The sequence below is a fragment of the Diceros bicornis genome, chromosome 35 (genome assembly GCF_020826845.1).
Source record: "Diceros bicornis minor isolate mBicDic1 chromosome 35, mDicBic1.mat.cur, whole genome shotgun sequence".
NCBI classification, from domain to species: Eukaryota; Metazoa; Chordata; class Mammalia; order Perissodactyla; family Rhinocerotidae; genus Diceros; species Diceros bicornis.
The window spans coordinates 18,665,409-18,686,143 of NC_080774.1; the positions used below are offsets into that span (position 1 = coordinate 18,665,409).

The 20,735-nt window shown below is 39.8% G+C and overlaps 1 protein-coding gene across 3 annotated transcripts in view; it reads left to right on the forward strand.

Annotated features, from left to right (window-relative positions):
* CORO1C (coronin 1C) overlaps positions 1 to 20,735 on the forward strand; it is a 73,585-nt gene that overhangs the window by 31,034 nt on the left and 21,816 nt on the right. For all 3 annotated transcript variants that reach the window (XM_058531648.1, XM_058531647.1, XM_058531649.1), the window contains exon 3: positions 14,327 to 14,449. In XM_058531648.1, the coding sequence (XP_058387631.1) occupies positions 14,327 to 14,449 (123 nt within the window). The remainder of the gene's footprint in view (positions 1 to 14,326; positions 14,450 to 20,735) is intronic.

Below are 20,735 nucleotides of genomic sequence, written 5' to 3' on the forward strand. Positions count from 1 at the left end.
TTATTTTCTTTATAATTGTACTTTTTTCAAAATGTTTTACAATGAACTTACTACATGTAAAGATTATTATTATTTTTTTGGCGAGGAAGATTGTCCCGGAGCTAACATCTGTGCCAGTCTTCCTCTATTTTGTATGTGGGACGCCGCCACAGCATGGCTTGAGGAGCAGTGTGTAGGTCCACACCCGGGATACGAACCTGCAAACCCCGGGCCACTGAAGCGGAGTGTGCGAACTTAACCACTACCCCACCGGGCCAGCCCTTAAAGATTATTTTTAAAAAAGTATTGTCAGTAATATTACCAGAGCATATATAAAGATCTAATTGTTGTTTAAGCTTTAGTGAAATGTAAAACAGTACTTTCAAAAATCACATTCACACGTACTCATTCTTTAGACGTTTGAGCGCCTGCTCTGTGGCAGGACCTTTGTTGAGTTCTTGCTCTTAAAAAGCTTTGACAACAGCTGACCTTGACCTCTCCAGTGGGGAGCTTTGTGTGTGCATAAAGCGCTCTGACACAGGGGTGAGAGATGAGCTCCAGCTGAGGCTCAGAAGTCAAGGAAGACATCACAGAGAAGGTTCTCTTGGAATTCGGGTTTCTCCTGTGTGTAGGAGCTAGGGATGAAACAGAAGAGGAGCCCAGCCAGTTAACTACACTGATGAATTAGACCAGGTGCTCTGTTCCCAGGAGGGCAAAGAATGAGGTGGGAGTTACACTCCTCCTTCGGATCCCTGGATCTCTGGGCATTGGGCTGGGCTTTTCTAGTACTGGAGAGATGTGCTGTTTGATCGAAGGGGGAGTGAGAGGAGCTGAAGGATAGCGTTTTGGTAGAAAAATCACACATTCTTCGCCCTATTTTTTCTTCACTTCAGTGTAAATAGTGCAAAATTGGTGTTTTCCTTGATTGTTATATGTAGAAGAACCAGAATAAGCACTGTTCTACATTGTAGGATTATTGTTATAAATGGATCAACATAGCATCTTTCCTCTGTTTCATCTTTAAGAAAAGGCAGTGACTTCATGTCATATTCCTAAAAACAAGACTCCAAAATGACATCAGAATGTGCTTAAAGGGTCCCTTTCATAAATGATGTCTTAGTTTTTGCACATGGTAGGATTGCTGTCATACTTCTGTTCTATGGTTGCAGAAATTGAAGCTCAGATTGAGTGATTGCCCAGAGCTGTGGGGTCTTTCATGGATTAGAACGTAGATCTCTGAGTCTTTATTTGATTTGTACATGTACATTTTTCATTAACATTTTTTCCCCCACTAAGTGTGAGATTTTTTTTTTGTATAGAAACCGTGGTCTAAATGACACTTAATCCTTTGCATTCTTTCTCTGGAATTAGAAGGCTTAATAACAAAAACACTAGCTTATCAGGGCTTTGATTCTGTCAGCTCAGAGTAGCGTCTTAAGGTTTGGAAAGTACTTGGTCTATACCATGCCTTGTGAGGAAACAGTGACAACGATGAAATCGCAGCAGTTCACATTATCTAGGGCTTCCTTTAAGTGCCAGGCGCCATGCTGATAAGTGCCTTCTTTCATGGACTAGCTCAAAAGGAATGGCAGTCTCCCGATGGCGCTTTTCTCTGTGACCCAGTCACCGCCAGCACCTGCTGGATTTGCAGCGGCTGCGTCTCCCCCTTACTGTACACCCCTGACAGGCAATTTCCATTCCCACAAGTAGCGGGGCTCGGTTTTGGACAAGGGTAGCAGTGCCGGTAGCCCTTTGTACAGATGTGGACGTTTGGCACGTGGTAGCTTTGGTGGTATAGGCAGGGGATTTTATTCTGTGCCAGTGTCCTGGTGTGTCCTGGGATGCCCATTCACTGCCTCCTGAAATAGATGCTGTCTGATGCCCTGAGCACCTTGAACTGTCAATTGTATGGGCCGTGAAAGCCTGGGAGGCAGGGTCAGGGGATGGAGGATGCAGGGGGAGGGCACCAGGTGCAGAACAATGTCTTCCAAATTATGTCACGAGCTGCCAGCCACACGAGCACTGCATGGCCTCATTACCACATGAGGTGCCACAGAAGGGCCTTTTCATTTTCTCCCAGTGACTGTATTTTCCACAGTCTTGCTGGGGTGGGAGGGGTACACCCTACTCACCCCCAGTTAACAATGGAGCACAAAGTCCTGGCAGAAGGAACCTCACAATGTACCCTGGGGCTATTTTTGATTACAGTGAGTGGCCATGACTCAGAGTGTGCCCTGGCAGATGCTGGCTTGCACCGCCCGCCTCCCCGTGCCCCCCCCCCCCCACAGATGAGCAGGCAGCCTGTCCTTTGTGCGTTTCCTCAGCCGGCTTCTCCTGCTGCTGCAGCGCGCTGATATGTCCACAGCAGCCGGCCGCAGGCCTGATGGGGCTCTGACAGTAGTTTTTACCATATATGGCCATCAGAGCTCTGGGGCTGTCAGCTGGCCAGGATAATTTCCTTCCTCTGCTTGATTGGCTCTGTGGCTCAGAGAATGGTGGGATCTGGGAGTGTGTGGTGAAGGGAAGCCACTGAGTCAAGTGCAAAGAACGTTTAACTCTTTCCTGGTTTTCCGGAGTGTGAGTCCGTGCAGAGCACCCAGGCAAGTGCTGCCGGCAGAAGCCCGCAGTGTGTAAACAGTGTGTAAACCTAAACACGATCACCCAAGTCTGGGAAAGCAGGAAGAAAGGACTTCTGAATGCATATTGCTCTGAAATAGACGCACGCACGGTTTAAGGGAGAAATTTCTAAGTCCCAATTTGTGCAGAAGCCTTCCTATAACCATATGTAGCAAATTTTCTGCTCCTGCCAAGTTGAATATCTGTGCTAGTTAGGGGTGGGGCCTGAGTTGAGTCCAGGGCAGGCTGAGCTGGAGCTGGGAGGGCGAGGATGGAGCACGTGTTGGCTTTCTCAGAGGCACGATGACTTGGGTTTCTTTTCTGGCTGAGCTTGAAGTCCTGAGTAAATGATACAGGCTCCTGAAGTGGGTCTGTACTCCTGTCCTCCTGCTTGCTTACAACTGCTGCAAGGTGTGCACTGCCTCGGCCACGGAGCCCAAGGCATTTACTTAAAAAAAAAGTTGTGGTTTTTTCCTGTTTTTCATGCCCACTTCAAGGAGGGTGGATTATTATTCTGAGGCTGTGGGTGAACCAGTGCAGAGCTGGGTTTGGAAGGGGTAGCTCTGGAGCTCTTCATCATTCGCAGAGGGCCCCAGGGAGAAATCTCTAGTATCGTTTGCTCAGTACAAGGGGTTAGGCAACCAGTTATTCTCCTTTCTGATTTGATATTGAGTGCTTGGTGTTAATTTCCTATATTTGCACTTACATCGATAATTTTTCTGCTTTTCAGCTTTTGCTTTCAAGCTGAATTTTATTTTGACTAGGGTATATCTCATCTTGGGTCCCTAGTGTATGTTTGTTCTCAGACCAGAAGTATCATATGGAATTACTTGTTTGCAATGATGAGGTTTTCACTTTATACATTTTTTGTTAAGTCAGGAAGTTAGGAAATATGGCTTCTCTATTTGCTATTGCGTATTTAGGCATGGTAGAGTAAGGAACCATTAATTCTTCTACTTTTTTCCTTTCTGATAATAAAATATCCATAGTTTCACAGTAACTTCCCTCAGGTTCTTAGTGGACCTTTAAGATGGTCTATTCAGTATTAACCAGTTTTTAAAGAAAACCTGTGATGCCAAAATGATTGGCGTGGCGTTTGCGCTTGTGCCCGTAAAGCCTGTTGGTGTTTCCTCACCGGAGGTGGGGGCTCCGCAGGCGCACACTGCCCCCGCTGGCAGTGTTAGTTGCTAGCTTACTTTACAGGCCTGGGTAACCCAGTCTGTACGTGTTATTCCACAGCACCTTCTCTTACCCTCCAGGGTGGTGGTTCTGGTTCCTTTAAAGGAAAGCCTCCTCAGACTGTTGTATCCCTGGGCGTGAGCTGTCGCTCTCAGTCGACAAGTCATATGTTGTGTGTGTCAGGCTTTCTGGTTCCTGTCTTATTATCCGTGCCACTCTCCCCATCCCACGACTGCGGTCATTATAGCCCCTCCCTGTGGGGCAACAGGGCCTCGGAAGATTTCAACAGAACACGTATCTGCATAAATAATACTATTAGAAGAAAACAGAAGTTGGAAAAAAAGGAAAACCTCCTTTAATAGACATCCTTTTTTAACTCCTTTGAGCTCTGCACAATATGAAGGAAGCCCTTATGCTTGGGCTGACAGCTTTTCATTTGCTTCCCAGCACACGTTTGACTTCCCGTTTTCTGTGCTGAGGGTTCAGGCGTTCTCAGTGTATTACTCCAAGGCCAGGAATAAGTTACTATCAGTGCCTTTGAAAAGATCTGTTAATGTATGGGCAGTATGATCAAGTTCTTGAACTTTGGGCACATGAAGTGATGTTGATTAGCATGTTTTCCTAAAATGAAAACTTATATGAATATAAAGTAGGGATGAACAGTTTGAAAAATCTTTATACCTTGTTCCTTGAGTCAGAATGGGCTGGGGGCTGTGTTTAGGCCTTTGTATCTGAGGGTGGTATCAGCAGTCTGGATGATAATGCACAGATTATAATAATGGGTTATAAGGTAGCTGGATCAGGGAAGCAGCCTGTGCTGGACTAGATCAGGGAGACAGCATAGAAAGTGGCCAGAACCCAGCACCCTAGAACAGTTTGTGTTCATATGATTGAACTCCAGAATGTAAACTAGAAATACCTTGAGCATCTTGAAGGGGAATAGTTGATGTCTGATAAAATTAATGTCTGCCACTTTTTAACACCATAGGAGATGATTGACTTTGTGAAAACATGTGTTAGTTGTGAGAAAGAGAAAGCTTGCTAGCTCTAGTGTTGTGTCGCTCTAACAAAATGTTACATTTTGAAGAAACCAGTAATTATTAGATTGATCCTCCTTAGCACCAACTTGGTAGCATCTTCAACCTAATACTGAGCAAGCTAATGTGTGGATTGAAACAATTATCACGTGAGGGGTCCGTCTTACGTTAAGAGATAGTCTTTCTGAATGATCTTTTATGTAATGCGTAGGGCATATTGGAAGCATCCCAGTGTTGAATTTTGAGAGTTTGGGAGGGCGAAAATGTCTGAGTGCACCTATAATACACCATTAGCTCCTTTAAAAACATATCCGAGTGGAACTCCTTTATTTCTGTACATGCTTGTTGGTATATATTTAGAATTTTTTTTATTTTTGGTGAGGAAGATTGGCCCTGAGCCAATATTTGTTGTCAGTCTTCCTCTTTTTCTTTGAGGAAGATTGTCACCAAGCGAACATCTGTGCCAGTCTCCCTCCATTTTGTATGTGGGACGCTGCCACAGCATGGCCTGATGAATGGTGTGCAGGTCCATGCCTGGAATTCAAACCTGCAAACTTAACCACTACACCACAGGGCCGGCCCCTATTTAGAATTTTTTGATTGCACAGTACTGCCCTTGGCGTGTGGAATGAGTGCACTTCTTAAGTATGGATTCCTTTTTGAAAAGAGGTATGAGAAATAAATAAGATATACTATTAGACGTAGGTAGAAGCAGTTGTGGTTTCCCATTGAAACTGATGGGAAATATCTTTACAACTAGAAATATGATTTCATAAGAGTTACATTGAATTTGTATGCCTAAGGAGGAGTGTTTTTGAAAAGTTATTTAAAATTATGAACATTCCTTCTTAGAGCAGCAGTTAGATAAAGTTATGTATTTGCTGATGCTTAAATTCTGATTTTCACTCCCCCCACTCCAAATGCCTGTTGGAGGAAAGTGTTGCCTGGCTCTGTGGGTTTAGTTGAAGCAGCAGTCTCCAGGAGCTCTGCTGAGTCTTTTGGCTGCTGTGAAATTTTTGAAGACTTTCCCCAAACACAACGCAAATGATAGTGCTGGTGTCTAGGTGGTTTTCTGCCACCGTGAGGGTTGCTGGCTGGAACATGTCAAAGCCATCAGCCTCAGCTTGGGCCAGCCGCATGGAAATTGTGCTGTCACACCTCTCCTTGTGCCAGCAGTACATACACTTCGGAGGCTGAATTTTCCCTGGGGCTCATGTTGCTGGGCCCCAGGCGGGCCACTGGATCTTCTAGATAATAATAGTCTGTAAGCCAGTGCCCTGACCTATTTCACTAATTGTCCCACAAGTTTATGAACTGGGCTCTGTGCCAGAACTTTCGGGAACCTTGGTGTTGGTCATTTTTGCCACTTGAGTTGACTTGCTGGTAATTCCCACACTTGGAATTTTAGCTGGAGAGATACAATAAAAGCTCACCTATGGCATGTGATTGGGACTAGTAAGTAATCAGTAAATTTAAAAAATTATTTAAAGCGGGGAGTCTAAATGGCTGACTGACTGTTCCCAGCTAAACTTTCAGTTCTGTGCTAGAAAAGTAGTAATATTGTAGATGATGCAGCTGAGGTGACATGTTCTTAATGAAACAGTGGACTGATTTGTTAGTAAATGAAATTATTCTGTATATAATCCTTGGAAAATTGATGGGTAGATCTTAAACCAACATTTAGTCAAAAAAAGCTACTTAAAAGCTGGCATTAAATTCTTGTAAATCTTCATTCCAGCCTCAGCATTCATTTACATTTGCTGCTCAGAGGTGCAGGTATGCTGTGTTGTCACCATGCCTTGCAGTGGATGTCTTTCTGAATGGTCCTTCACAATTTAGCGAATTAGACATGGATTCCTTGGTTTATTCACTGGATGATAAATGAGGCTGTGTCATGGGTATGAATGAGAAATGCATTCTCCTTAGATCCTAGTGCAAAATGTCTTTCAGAAATGATGTGGGGCCGGCCCCGTGGCTTAGCGGTTAAGTGCACGCGCTCCGCTACTGGCGGCCCGGGTTCGGATCCTGGGCGTGCACCGACGCACTGCTTCTCTGGCCATGTTGAGGCCGCGTCCCACATACAGCAACTAGAAGGATGTGCAACTATGACATACAACTATCTACTGGGGCTTTGGGGGAAAAAAAAAATAAATAAAATTATTAAAAAAAAAAAAAAAGAAGTGATGTGTCCTCATCTTTACCATATGAGGCCATTATTATATGGTTTCCTTCAGTTGCATGTACTTGAGCTCTCAGCAGTTTATAATTGCCCAGCTCTGCCCTTGGAATAATATATACTCATGGGGTGAAATGTGTTGTCATGTTTTTCTTTTGATTTGATTTTGTCGTGAGTAGGAAGATATTCGGAAGCATTAAGCCCTTGAAATCCAGATAGCTGATACGTGACTGCGTGTTGTGAACATCCTGTATGTAAAATGATCAATGCACATTTAAAATGCCAATTTTCCCCACACTTACTTCTGCTTTTTGTTCCTTTATCAGTATCAAACATTTAGTTGTTTCCCTTTCTGTTGTGCTGCAATATGATGCTACTTCCTGTGTGTTCTTTGTTGTAAGGATTTATGATGACGTTACAACCAGAGGAAGCAGCTGTTTGCAGGGCATCATTTTTTATTAACTCTCTGTTTCTGATGACCAGCTGCCAATGCTTTCAACATTACTTTTGTGCCTTTTCCACAACCCTATGGCATAGTGGAAATTTTCTTTCCCTATTAGTCTAGTATGAATGGTCAGTGATTTTTAGATCTCTGCTTCTTGACCTTCTCTGTGGCTCAGTTTCTTTATTTAGCAAATGGGGATAATAAAGTTGCTAGGTCATGAAGGTAGTTGTGAGAATGAAGATATAAAAGTCTTCATGCAGTTCGTAGTGTGTAATATGAGCACTCTACAAGTGGTAGCTGTTATTATTAGTTGTTTCTGATAGAAAGGAGGGAAATAGGTGGCATTTGCCCTTTAAATGACATTTAAGTTCCTATGAAAATGTTAGACTCTTTAGTAGTTTTATGCTGTAGACTTATCGGGCTGAGTTGAGAATGACAGAAATGCTTTTAACTATTCTCAAATATCTTACTTGGCTAAAGAATACTGGTGAATAGCTATTAACGTTTAGCCAGGGTTGCATAATTTTAACCTAAAAAAAGTCAATTAGTAACCTCAGTATAATTAAGAACAATTGTATTAATATTTCTAGATTCTCCTCAAACTTGCCTTATATCTGAGCAAAAGCTCTTTTTAGCTCAGATTGAAAAAAATTATTTGGTGGCCTCGGAAGTTCAGAGTTCAGTGACTATGCTTTGCCATCGAGGATGCCAGATGTGGTTTGCCGGGAAGAGCCTAAGAATGCAGAGACCCTGAGATAAAATAAAACAATTCAGATAGAAAAACTTGTTTCCTTGGAAGTAAAGATTTTTTTAAATGTAAAGTTAACAATACATTGGTGTGTTTCTCAACTTTGTTATATTTTATTTTTTAATATAAAACAAATCAAACAAAATAATAGGACACTCATGTACTCACAAAATGAATGTTAATGTTAATATTTTGCCATGTTTTTTTCGTATCTCCCCTTTTCGAAAAACAAAGCATAACAGATGTAGCTGAAATACCATTCCCCTTTCCTTCTTATTTTCCTCCTTCCCCAGAGGTAAACGTGTCCTCAAAGTTGGTATGTATCATATTTTTGTACTTTTATTACATCTGTATGTATATAAAACATAGATTATTATTTTGTGTATGTTAAACTTTTATTCCAGTAGCAACGGACAGTTAAATTGCATTTTTAAACTGCTTTTTTCACTATTCCCAGCAGTGCTGCAGTTAACATCCTTCTTGTGCAAAAGATAAGAGCGCGTTTCTCTTACGGAGTCCACCTAGAAGTGGTACTGCTGAGGGGTGGCATCCTTGCCTCCAGCTGATTCCAAATTGCTGTCAAGAGGAATTGTAGCAGGATACTGTCCTGTGAGCAGTTTTATGAGTTCCTCTTGACATCCTTGCCCGCACTTGTGTTTAGACTTCTAAATTTTTGCCAGTTTTAATAGGTGTAAAATGCTACCTTATTGTAGTTTGCAGTTCCCTGATTACCGGTGAGATTGAGTATCTTTTCATCTATCTATTGGCTTTTCAGGTTTCCTTCTCTGTGAATTTCCTCCTTGTATCATTTGCCCATTATTCTGTTAGGTTGTTTGTGGACTTGGTCAGGTATGTATGTTGCATATAATATCTTCTCCCAGTCTGCAAGTTGTCTTTTCACTTTGCATATGTTTTTGGAGAACAACTCACAGTGCTGAATTTGGTTTACCTTTTTTGGAGGAGAGTTTGCATCAATATTTATGTCATATAAGCTTAAAGTTCCCTTCGTTATACTGTCCTTTCTATGCTATCCTTATACTGTGCGTTCCTTATGTAATGAGTTCAGTGGTGCTCCTTTTTTTTCTGTTCTCTGGGAAGATTTGTTTGAGATGATCTCTTCCATGAATATTTAGTAAAACTCTCCTGTAAAACCATCGGGGCCTAGTGATTTTGGATATTTAGTGCTTGATTGATTTATGGAGGGTGTGAGTGTGGAGTTATACTACTGTTTCTTTTATGGTTGTGGGTCTATTCAGGTTTTCTATTTCTTGAAAAAGTTTTGATAAGTTATATTTTTTTTCTAGGAGATTGGCTATTTCATCTGGAGTTTTCAAAATTATTATCAAATATTATTCCTAGTATTTTCATATTATGTAAATTTCTACCATATTTATAAATTATGTTTCTTAAATTCCTGGTATTCATGCCTTCTCTCTTTTCCTAATCGATCCACTTTTGTTGATTCAGTTTGTTGTTTTCTTTCTCGTTAATTTCTTTTACAATTTCACAGTCTCTGGGTCTACTCTGTTTCTTTTCTAACCTCTCAAGTTAGATGCTTGGCTCATTAATCTTCAGTCTTTTCTCATAGATCCATTTAAGGCTATAAATTTTTCACTAAGATCTGTTTCAGCTATATCCCACAAGTTTCGATATGTCATGTCATTTATCGATCAGTTTTAACTTTTTTCTGTTGGCCATTACGATTTTCTATGTGAATTATTTAGTAAATGTAAACTTTTTCAGATGCATTGAAGGTTTTTGGTTTACATTTTTCTGTTAATTTTTAATTGTATTGCATCGTACTCAGAACATGCTCTATGAGATACTGATTCTTTGGTATTTTTTGAAATTTGCTTTGTGGTATCCTAATTGGTCATTGAAAAAATAAATATTTAATGTGTGCTTGACAAAAAATGTATATTTTAAAATTTTGGCTACGAGGCTGTGTATATGCAATAGATCAAGTTGTTACTTTTGTTAAAGTCTTCTATATTCATACTTTGCTTGATCTCTTAAATCTTTGTTAAAATCTCTTAAGATTATGGCTTTGTCATTTTCTCCTTATAGTTCTGTCAACTTTGGCTTTAATTATTTTGAAGCTATATAGTTAAATGAGTTCAAGTTCACAGTGATTATACCTTCCTGGTGAGTTGTTTCTTTAAATATTATGTAGTGACATTAATCTTAAGTAATGCATCATTTCACCTTGAAGTCTGTTTGTTCTACTGTAGCTACCTGCCATATATTTTTATATCCCCTCCCCGCCTTTAGTTGCCTTTTGGTGTCATTATTTTTTAAATGTGTCTAGTAGCTGGTTTTAATCTAATCTGAGACATTGTCTTTTTGCAGGTGAATTTAAGCCATTTGTATTCACCACAGTTCATGATTTATGGTTGTTTTTATTTTCACCATCTTATTTTGTGCTTTCTGGTTTTCATGCTTTTTCTTTTTATTTCCTCTTTCTATTGGATTGAATGAGTTTTTTTAATTACACCAACCTCCCTCCCATTCCGCACACCTTTTGGAAGTTATACGTTGTCTTTCCTTTTAGTGTTTACTCATAATTTTAAAATGCTTACATGACTTAAAGTCTAAAACTAGTCAGTTTTTCTCCCTTTCTGTGGAGAAGAGCCTGAAGCCTTTGAACTCTGATCATCTCTCTTTCATGTTATTGTTGTCTAGTATTTTAGTTCTGTCTTGTTTTATCTGTACTCCAATTAGTCATTATTACCACTGTTTTATATGGTCGGTGCCTGTTTATATTGACCACATTACCAGTTTTTTTGCTCACTGCTGTTTTGTTATCCCAGTTCTTTCTTCTAGTTCATTTTATTTTCCTGAAATAAGTCATTGAACATAATTCTTTGGAATTAATTTTCAAGTTCTTTGAGATAAGCCCAAGAATTTAATTTTTTGAATATGAGTCTATAAATGGTAAAATTTGCATCTCTTTTTGTTTAAGATGTCTTTTATTTGGTGTTTTTTGGTCATCACTTTTGAATGATGTAGTTCATCTGGGTATAGAATGCACTGGAGGTTGTTTTACTTAGCATTTCCGAGACATTTTCCCGTGTCTTTGTTTCTGTAATTGCTTTTGAGAAGCTGGCCCACAGTCAGTCTAAGTATACCTTCTCTCTGTATAGGTAATCTGTCTTTTCCATATGGTTGCTTTTGAGATTTTCTGTTTTAGGTGCTGTAAATTGCACCAGGATGTGAGCAGATGGAGATTCATTTTTACTTATGGTGCTTGAGACTTGTGCCTCTTGAATCTGAAGACGTATGCCCTTAATTGAACCTGGAAAATTCTCAGCCATTGTCTCTTCAGTTTTTGCCTGTCTTCCATTCTTTTTATTCTCTCCTTCTGGAATGTCTGTTCAAATATGTGTCAGACCTCATCCTGGCCTTCCTGTCTCAGGATGTTTTAAATTTTGAAATATCACACATTCAAAAGAGTAACTATATCTATAATTTAAATAATAATGCATAATATTATACAGTAATATATAATATAATAACAACGTTATTATAAAGCAAACATCTGTGAGTCGGCCACCAGCAGCCTGAGCAGGGGAACGTTACCTGAGATCGTAGTAGTTCAGGAGTGGAGTTCTCACATGGTTTTTGTGAGGATGCAGTAAGGGAAGTGGGTAAAACCACCTGGCTTAGGTGCTTAGTAGCAGTTCCTTCTTCACGGAAAGATAGAATCAGTGGTGTGGGAGAGTGGGTTCTGGCAGTTGTTAAATTTGGGGTAACATTTATTGAGTGCTTGAAGTACAGGGCCAGAACCAGGTGCTTTACCTTGGTTGTCTCAGTTCATCCTCACGTCAGCTCTGAAAGAATGAACTGTCATGTTCTCATTTTTCACAGATGAGGAATGAAGTTGGGAGATGAAGTAATTTGGCCAGGGCTCAGAGCTAGAAAACGGCAGAGCCACAACTCCAGCCCAGGCAGTCTGGTTCTCAACCACTGGTGCTTCGTTGCCAGTAAATGACCCATGGGGCTTCTCTTATAACACCCAGATTTTGTATAATATGGTGTTTGTTGATTAGCATTTTCTTTTATGAATTCTCTTTTTGGTGACACATTTCAGGAGATCCAAACTGGGTTTAATTAGTTTTGCAAGGGAAAAGGAGGGAGAGCATGTGAAAAGAACTCAGGCCTTTGGTCTATAGACAGGGCCATCTTCACACCTCAATTTAGGACTCACCTTTCTCAGCAAAAAAAGCCCCCCAAAGACTGTGACCCCCACCAGTCTGGTTGGATGCCCTTCTGTGTTCCTGTCGCCCCCGTGCGTGTCCTGGTGGGGCATGTCTCATGCTGCACTGTAATTGGCGGTGTAAGTGTCTTCTGTTCTCTCACTGGACTCCATGCTCAGTCAGGACAAGGCTGCCCTGTTCACTTCTGTATCTCCAACACTCAGCACAGTCTGGTGCATAAAAGTTCACAAATAACACACATTGTAATTCTTGATGATGGATTAAATTAATATTTTATGCTAGAAGAACTATTAAGTGACAGTAGTTTTTAATTGAGTATTTACTATATTCCAGGTACTATAATTAGATTTTTTACATACGTTACACAGATAATTGTAATACCAAGTTATGACTTAGCTAAAAATGTTCTCTCATTTAATCCTCACAGCAATCCTGGGAGATCAGTAGTATTGTTACCCATTTTACAGATGATGAGCTGAAGTTTAGACAGATTACATGACTTGCCTACAGTTACATGCTGTTTAAGCAGTGGAGCCTGGATTTGAACCCATCTTTGTCTGACTCTGGATACCGTGGTCTTTGCTCTTTAGCATACTGCTTCTCTGGAGATTTCCACAGTCAAGTCAAAGTGAAGAAATCATAGAATTTACTGATCCTGAAAAATTTCCAGGAAGCCAGCCCCAGTCTTGTGACGACTTGCCATAACAGGGGAGCAACAATAGAAAACGGGTTCAGTTTTACATTGCAGGATTCCTTTCTGTACACCTGCTTTTAGAGCATGTAGAACCTCAGTGTGGACTGATGTAACCTGTTTAGAAAAGGAAGTCACTTTTGTACACATGTTGTTACAACTGCATTTGTCATGGTTAACATAAAATTGGTCTGATAAGCCAGATTGGCTTGTAGATTCAAATGTGTTAACACGAGCAAGATGTGATAACTGGTTACGATCAACATTAAAAATGGTGTTCTTGGTGAGATGTGGCACCAGATAGTGGATGAGATCTAAGCTGGTGTTAATTAGACTGGCATTTCTGTTGGTTGAAGGCAGTGGAACTGAGACATTAAAATGTAGTATGTTCGTTAGCCCCTAAGCAATAGCTAAAGCTTTTCTTTTTCTTTTCTTTTTTTTTTTTTTGTGAGGAAGATCAGCCCTGAGTTAACATCCATGCTAATCCTCCTCTTTTTGCTGAGGAAGACCGGCTCTGAGCTAACATCTATTCCCAATCCTCCTCCTTTTTTTTTTTTCTCCCCAAAGCCCCAGTAGATAGTTGTATGTCATAGTTGCACATCCTTCTCGTTGCTGCATGTGGGACGCCGCCTCAGCGTGGCCGGAGAAGCAGTGTGTCGGTGCGCGCCTGAGATCCGAACCCAGGCCTCCAGTAGAGGAGCGCGTGCACTTAACCGCTAAGCCTCGGGGCCGGCCCTAAAGCTTTTCTTTTTATTGTCTTAACTTTGCCTGCTCACAATGCCATTCATTTCCAGAACTGTTAATTTGTATATTCAAAGATTATTGTATTAAAAGTTATATTTTACATTTTGAATAATACCAAAGTTTTTTGTTTTTTTCTTTTTTTTTTAATAGTAAAAACACCTGTAATTTATAATTTGACTATTGTAGAATTGTATTTTGGTAAAAAGACTTTTATATTCTCTTTTGCTATGTCTGTTAATACAGTTCATTAAATAAAATGTTTGTGGTTTTAGAAATTTGGATCCTTATAGTTTGGTGGAGTGTTCTTGGTGGTAGCTACTTCTAGAAATGAAAGTTGATAGTTCTTAACTAGTTGATGGTGACCGATATGAATGTTGTATATAGACAGTTGAGAGTTTCTGGTGGAGGTAATGAAGGAGAAATGGGTCTCAGAAAACACACAAACGCTGTGGTGTTGATGTTTCCTAATAGGTTTGTTTTCTCTCTTCTTTCAGACTGGTCGAATTGACAAATCCTACCCTACGGTATGTGGCCATACAGGACCAGTGCTGGACATAGACTGGTGCCCACATAACGATCAGGTCATTGCCAGCGGTTCAGAGGACTGCACGGTTATGGTAAGCTCCTGGGGTGTGGCATGCACACAGGCCAGTGGGACTCACCTGCCGCTTCCAAAACATGTGTGTGTAGAGGCTTGAAAAGCAGAGCAGTGTTAATTGTCCATTGGATTATACAAGGATTTAGCAACATTAAAGTTTAGCTACAGATAAGCCTTTTAAAAGCCCTTAAGTCAAGAGGTTGTACTATATTGTCTTTTTTCTTCTTTTGTATGAGTATGTGTGTGTACATGCTTATTGACACTAGACACATCTGCTCTGGGGGCAGGATATGAGGGAAAGTAAAATGACTTTCCAATAATTCTGTGAATGCCATTGGACCACATGATGACCCCTCCCCCTTCCAAAAAAAGGCGAGAAAAAATTCCTAGTGTGAATTATATATTGCTGTGAAATGAGCTGCCGAAGGTTATACAGATAAAATGGGATATGTAACAGATAATGAGAGATAGTAGAGTTATTGCAAGTGCTTATTTCCAAGCTGACGTCAGGAGGTGTGTTCTGACTAGTAGACCCTGGTGAAGAAAGTCCTTTTCATGCAGACATATAAACAAACAGCTTGAAAGATAAAATAAGTTCTTTACATTCTCTGGTTTAGATTCCAAAAGTAGATTTTGTACGAAACCAAGCTTTGGGGTACTTTTTGGTGTAAAGCTTCTTGTTCTTGATTATGTTCTTCTTAGCCTTAAACTATAATTATTGGTTTGGATCAATTTTTAATCCTAGCCCAAAATATGTGGAAAAGGTCAGGCATGAGCACAGATCGGGGGTACTGGAAGAAGTGGAGGTAGGCCCTAGTTAAGTTGCAAGAGGTCTCGCTCAGGCTAATGGACACAGCTTGCAGAACCATACAACTTCCGTTTCCCTCCTCATTGTCTGTGGACTGAACCAGACTTAGAAACCATTACTTAACATTGTTTTACCTAAACACAAATTAATTCCTGAACTGTGTCATTTAAACATTTACCCAGTTTTCCTCATGGACTTTTGGCTGAGGATAACTCCTCCTGTGATCTCATAATTTTGGCAGCCAAAGCATATTAAAGAAATATGCTGCTGTTAAAAGGAATTGTTCCATTTAATGTGCCTTGCTAAATTGATCATTTTAATGGCTGCGGGCACATTTTGCTAAGGGAAAGGAACAGCATTTAGACCAGATGCCAAAATCTTAAACTGAGAGTCTTAACCTCTATTGAGGGAGCAGGTTTGATCCATCTCTCCCTGTTTCCAGTGTTATTGGTCATGTTGCCTTTAAAAAAAGTTTTTTTGAATTATAAAACACACTAAACAAACGGTTAAATGAATTCAGTTGTGAGAAAGTGAATTAAGTCAGTTAAGTGATTTATTACAAAGTGAACACCCTGTAACCACCACCCAGGTCAAGAAATAGAACTTTCCCGGCCTTCTCAGACTCTTCCCAATCGCAAGCCCTCCCTCTCTCTAAGAGTAACCACTATCCCCACTTTTCTAATCCTCACCTCTTTGCCTTTCTTTATGGTTGTAATCACTCAGGTGTGCATCTCTAGACGCTATAGTTTAGTCAGGCCAGTGGTAAAAACTTGATATATTGTTTAAGTCTTTCTTAATCTATAGGTTCCTCCTCCATCCTTCTCGTGTCCTTAACAGTGTATCTGTTGAAGCAGCCTGACCTTCAGCCTGTATCTTTCAAGTCTAGATGTCGCTGATTGCACCCTCATGGTGCAGTTCAACATGCTCCTCTGTCCTCTGAATTCCCTGCAAATTGGCAACTGGATCCTGAAGTGTGATGGGATTCAGGTTTGATCCCTTTGGCAAGACTATATACAGCTAGTGTTATGTTCTTCCATCAGGAAGCATGTGATGTCAAGATGTCTGATTTTTGTTCTTTTTTGATTTGAACTATTGATGCTCAGTGCCTAGATCCAGTGTTTTATTAGGGGTCACAAAATGGTGATATTAAATTCTATTATTTTGTTTTCCATTTTTAGCTGGTAAAATTTTATAAGATGATGCTCCCTCTTATCTATTATTTAGTTACCCAGTAGTAAGTTCATATAGGAAACAAGATAAATGCTTGATTTTTTTCCTTTTATTTACCCAGTTTTCAAGATAGTGAATTTGTTCACTGTCTTCCTCAGAAGGGACCGATTAGGTTTTTTTTTTTTCCCTCTTTCATTTCATTTTGAAATCACGGATTTTAACATATTTCATGGGTTTCAATCCGTTACACTTCTTATCTCAAAGCTCAGGTCATCCAGTCTTTGCCAATGGGGATCTCTTCAAGTTTCCTGAGTCCTTTTGACAGAACCCTGGTAGGCTTTGATAGCTACCTTGCTATCTGGTATGTTAAGGTGTTCCAGGGATCCTCCTGGAGTTCTCTTTCTTGCCCCACACCTCGAATCAACCATTTCTGTCAGAAGCTCTGTTGGTTTTTTTTTTTTAATGGAAAATGGAATTGCTAGATCACAGTCTGGGTGCTAGGAATGCTCATTGTTACCATGATGATCATTGTTTTTAACTTTGCAGTAAACGGGACTAGAATATACATATGTATTTAAAGATATAATACCTTGTGACTTCATCTTAGTATTCCCAGTTCAAATTCAGGACTATAGAGTTTTAACCTAACCTCTTTAATATTACATTTCTGTCTCGTTTCTTCCACACTGAGAATCCTGGTTCTCAAGGACTCAGTGGATGAATTAGAATATCCTGATCTATCTCATTTGCTTTTTCGCAGTGTACATACAGTAGTCTCAGAGTAAAAATACTAGTATCACCACCAATTATGATTACTGAAAATTGTTTTAAAAAACCAACTTTTTAATCTATGCTATCTCTGTTCTCCTTCTGTTTAAAAACGATGTACTCTATATTTTCGAGGTCACATAGCCATTACATTGAACAGCCTCTCCTATCTTAGTTTTTGCAAGTAACCACTTTTAGTGCTCTCCATCAGTCCTCATGCTGATCTCTCTCTAGTCATTTGGATCATCTGAAGCTTCTTTTCTGGTAGACTCTAGACACCAGTAATCTAGAAACCAGCCAGAGAAGGCTCCTTTCAGGACAGGCCCCACACTGCAGAGAGATTCCAAGGAATGGAATCAAATAGGAAAGGCTCATGGGAACAATACTCTCTAAGCTCTTTTATATCAATAATAGCTTGTCTGTGACCTGTGTACCTGAAGGTGAGTTTTTCTGGATAGAAAATCCTTGGTTCTCACTTTTTCCTCAAGTATCTAAATATATTATTCCATTTTTTTTTGGCATCTAGTGTTGCTGGCAAAAAAAAAAAATCAGAAGATAATTTAATTTTCTTCTCTTATAAATTCTATGTTCTTTCTGCCTAGGTGTTCATTAGATTTTTTTCTTAAAATATAGTAATTTTACTAGAATATTGTTGATTATTCTGAGTTGGTGTTCCTAGGTTCGTGATATGCTCCTTCAATACACAGTTTCAAGGTTTTTTTTTTTCAGGAACGTTTTCTTGAATTATAGTTTTTAGTATTTGTTCTGTTTCCTTGCTTTGGTTTTCTCCTTCAGGGACTCCTGTTATCCATATGCTTTATCTTCTTGACCTGTCTTCAGTATTTGTCAATTTCTCTGAACTTTTTTTCCTGCTCATTTCTTTTAGACTAAAAATTTTCTGTTTTTTACCTTTTATTTCTTTTGGGGCATTATTTGCTGTGTTTATTTGATCATAGGTTCTTTCTTGGTTAGTCTTCATTTTTAAAGTGCTTTTTCTTTTATTTATAATTTTTTAAATTTCTGCATCCTTACTTTTGAGTTTTTCAAGTTCTGATTTATAATGTTTCCTGTCTATATATATTGTTTTCTTAGTCTTGTATCCTGTTTTGAAATATATGTGATGGTTTTTATGTTTTTTTGAGTATGTCTTCTTAGCATTCTTGTATTGTCTGTAGGGATGTTATTCTGTGCCTTATTCTCTTTTTTTCTTATAGTAATTTTGGGACCCTGATTTTTATTTTCTCTTATTTGTGTGTGAATTCAGTTTTCCTGAGCTTTTGGAAGGTGGCTTGGTTCACGTACTTGTCCTGACTCACAGGCTCCCCCTTCTGTCACGTTCAGGTAGTGTTCACAAACACGGTGGCTTGCTTGCTGAGGTTTCCTGGTCTGCCTTTATTTGATCTTTCTCATTCTTTTGTCCCTCTTATTTCTATCCTGCTCGGATTTGATTCCATTCCTTGGACTTTCTCCTCAGTGTGGGGCCTGTCTCAGAAGGGAGCCCTCGCTAGTTGATTTCTAGAGTGTGGGGTCTGGATTGCCCCAGCCCCTTCATGCCTTTTTATTTCAGGCCCCTGTGCTCACCTGCTGTTGGAGAGGGCAGAACCCCTCCCGGTTTCCACCCTGGTCTCACATGGCCTGCTGTTCTCAGTTCCGTGAGGCGCCCCGTCGCTGCTCCATGATTTTTCCACACAGAGGCTGGGAATACGCAGGTCATGTGGCTGTTGGTGGTTTTCCTCCACCCACTTGTGTTTGGGGGTTATCACCCAGTTTTGTGTCTGAGTTTTTGTTTTGTTACCTGCTTGCTCTGTGTTTTAATGGAGGGACTTAGGAAGATCCCAAAACTACGCTGTTGCTGACACCGCCATCTTCCCAGAATCCTCTGACATTGCCCTTTTCTTGGTATCGCCAGAGTGAGCGTTTTGTAAATTAAACAGTGCTTTGGATGAATCCTCTTCCTAGTTTTTTTCTTCTTTTTTTTTAAGCCCTTAAATATGGCACTCATATTTCAATTGCTTCCTCTCCCTCAAATCCTTTATTATTGTTGGGGTAATTACAAGAAGCTTTTATAGTTGAGCAGTTGAAATGAAATTTTAAAGAAATATTTGGTCTTCTCCTACCCCACCTGCTTCTATACCTCATTTTCCACTTCGCTTTCCTGAAGGTGAAAGAACCCTGTACAATAGATAAATGGTTTCAAACAACACCATTTTTTTTTTTTTTTTTTTTACAGAAAAACTCTGTAGTTTCCCAAGCCTAGGCTGTTAGTAGTAACCCAGGAGCTACAAGTAGTAGACAGTATAATGGCCTAGTCCTATGAAGGCAGGATACCGGGAAGAGCCTGTGGCTGGGAGTTCTGAGCACGTGCAGGTCGCTTAGATGCTCTCAGCTGAAGCTTTACATGTAAAATAATAATAATAATAATGCCAATTGAGAGGCTCAAGAAAGGTATAAATGTATAGTGAGTTATTATATTTTGCGGTGAGTTTTGATATGTACCCTTGGTGGATTCAGTAAGAATATCTTTAGCAAATATTTGGTAGGAAAAATACAATGGAACTAGCTTATCAAATGAACTATGAAAGGGTTAAATTAATTTGAAAAACTGCTTTTCATATTTATAGTTTAATTCCATTAAGACCTAAGCATATTAGTCATTGATTTGTTAATTTTGTGAGTGTTGAGTAAGTGACAGTGATGTCACTTTGATTGCAGTTTTAGGAGAAGGAATTGCCAGCCTGATGGTACGTTCCTTCATCTTTTGGCTTCTTTAAGCAGCCTGAAAGTAAATTATATTGACCTAGTTTACCTTTAATGTCCTACTTTTTGAAGAGACGTTTTATACCAACAGAAAGCAGTTAGATAAGCCCTCTTCCCAGAAACTATTCTCTGCTCCTAGGTTTTCCAGATTTTTGGTACCGTGAGTTCCTTTCTCCAACAATATCTTCTCATACAGAGTTTTAACGATTGTGGCTACTAAGGATTTTACTTGGGAAAATTTTAGCTCCAAACAAATAATACAAAGAGCAGCCAAGTTAAGTTTAGTGAACGTTGTTGATTCAATGTTGTCCCTTATCTGCAGGGTAGTAATCAAACAGCAATGCTAAAAATGGCTAATTCAAACAGTGGGGTTGCGTACTTGTGTCTTCCAGAGTCTGGGAGGGAGAAAGATCTTGCAGGCAGAGTAGTCTTATTTGTCTCCAGCAAGATGTTCTGAAAGGTCTGAAATGATTAAGTTTAAATGGACACTTTTCCCTTCTCCCCAATCAATCTTACTCCTTTGGAAATCAACAAAAATAAACTCCCTATTTTACACATTTTTGCAAATTTTCCTGATAGAGTTTTGCCTTGAAGTAAACTTGGAAGTGATGTTGTAGTTAGTGACGAGACCGCATTCCCCAGGATTCCTGTCCCTCTCGGTCCGTCAGCCGGACTTCGTGTTATTTCCGTTTCGTACAGATGGCATCTGGGCTGTTTGCCAGTGAGTATTATAACTTTGGCGTATCAAAACCCAGCACTCAGTTTTTGATTTTCCCGAAACTACTGCTGTTCTTACTGTCAC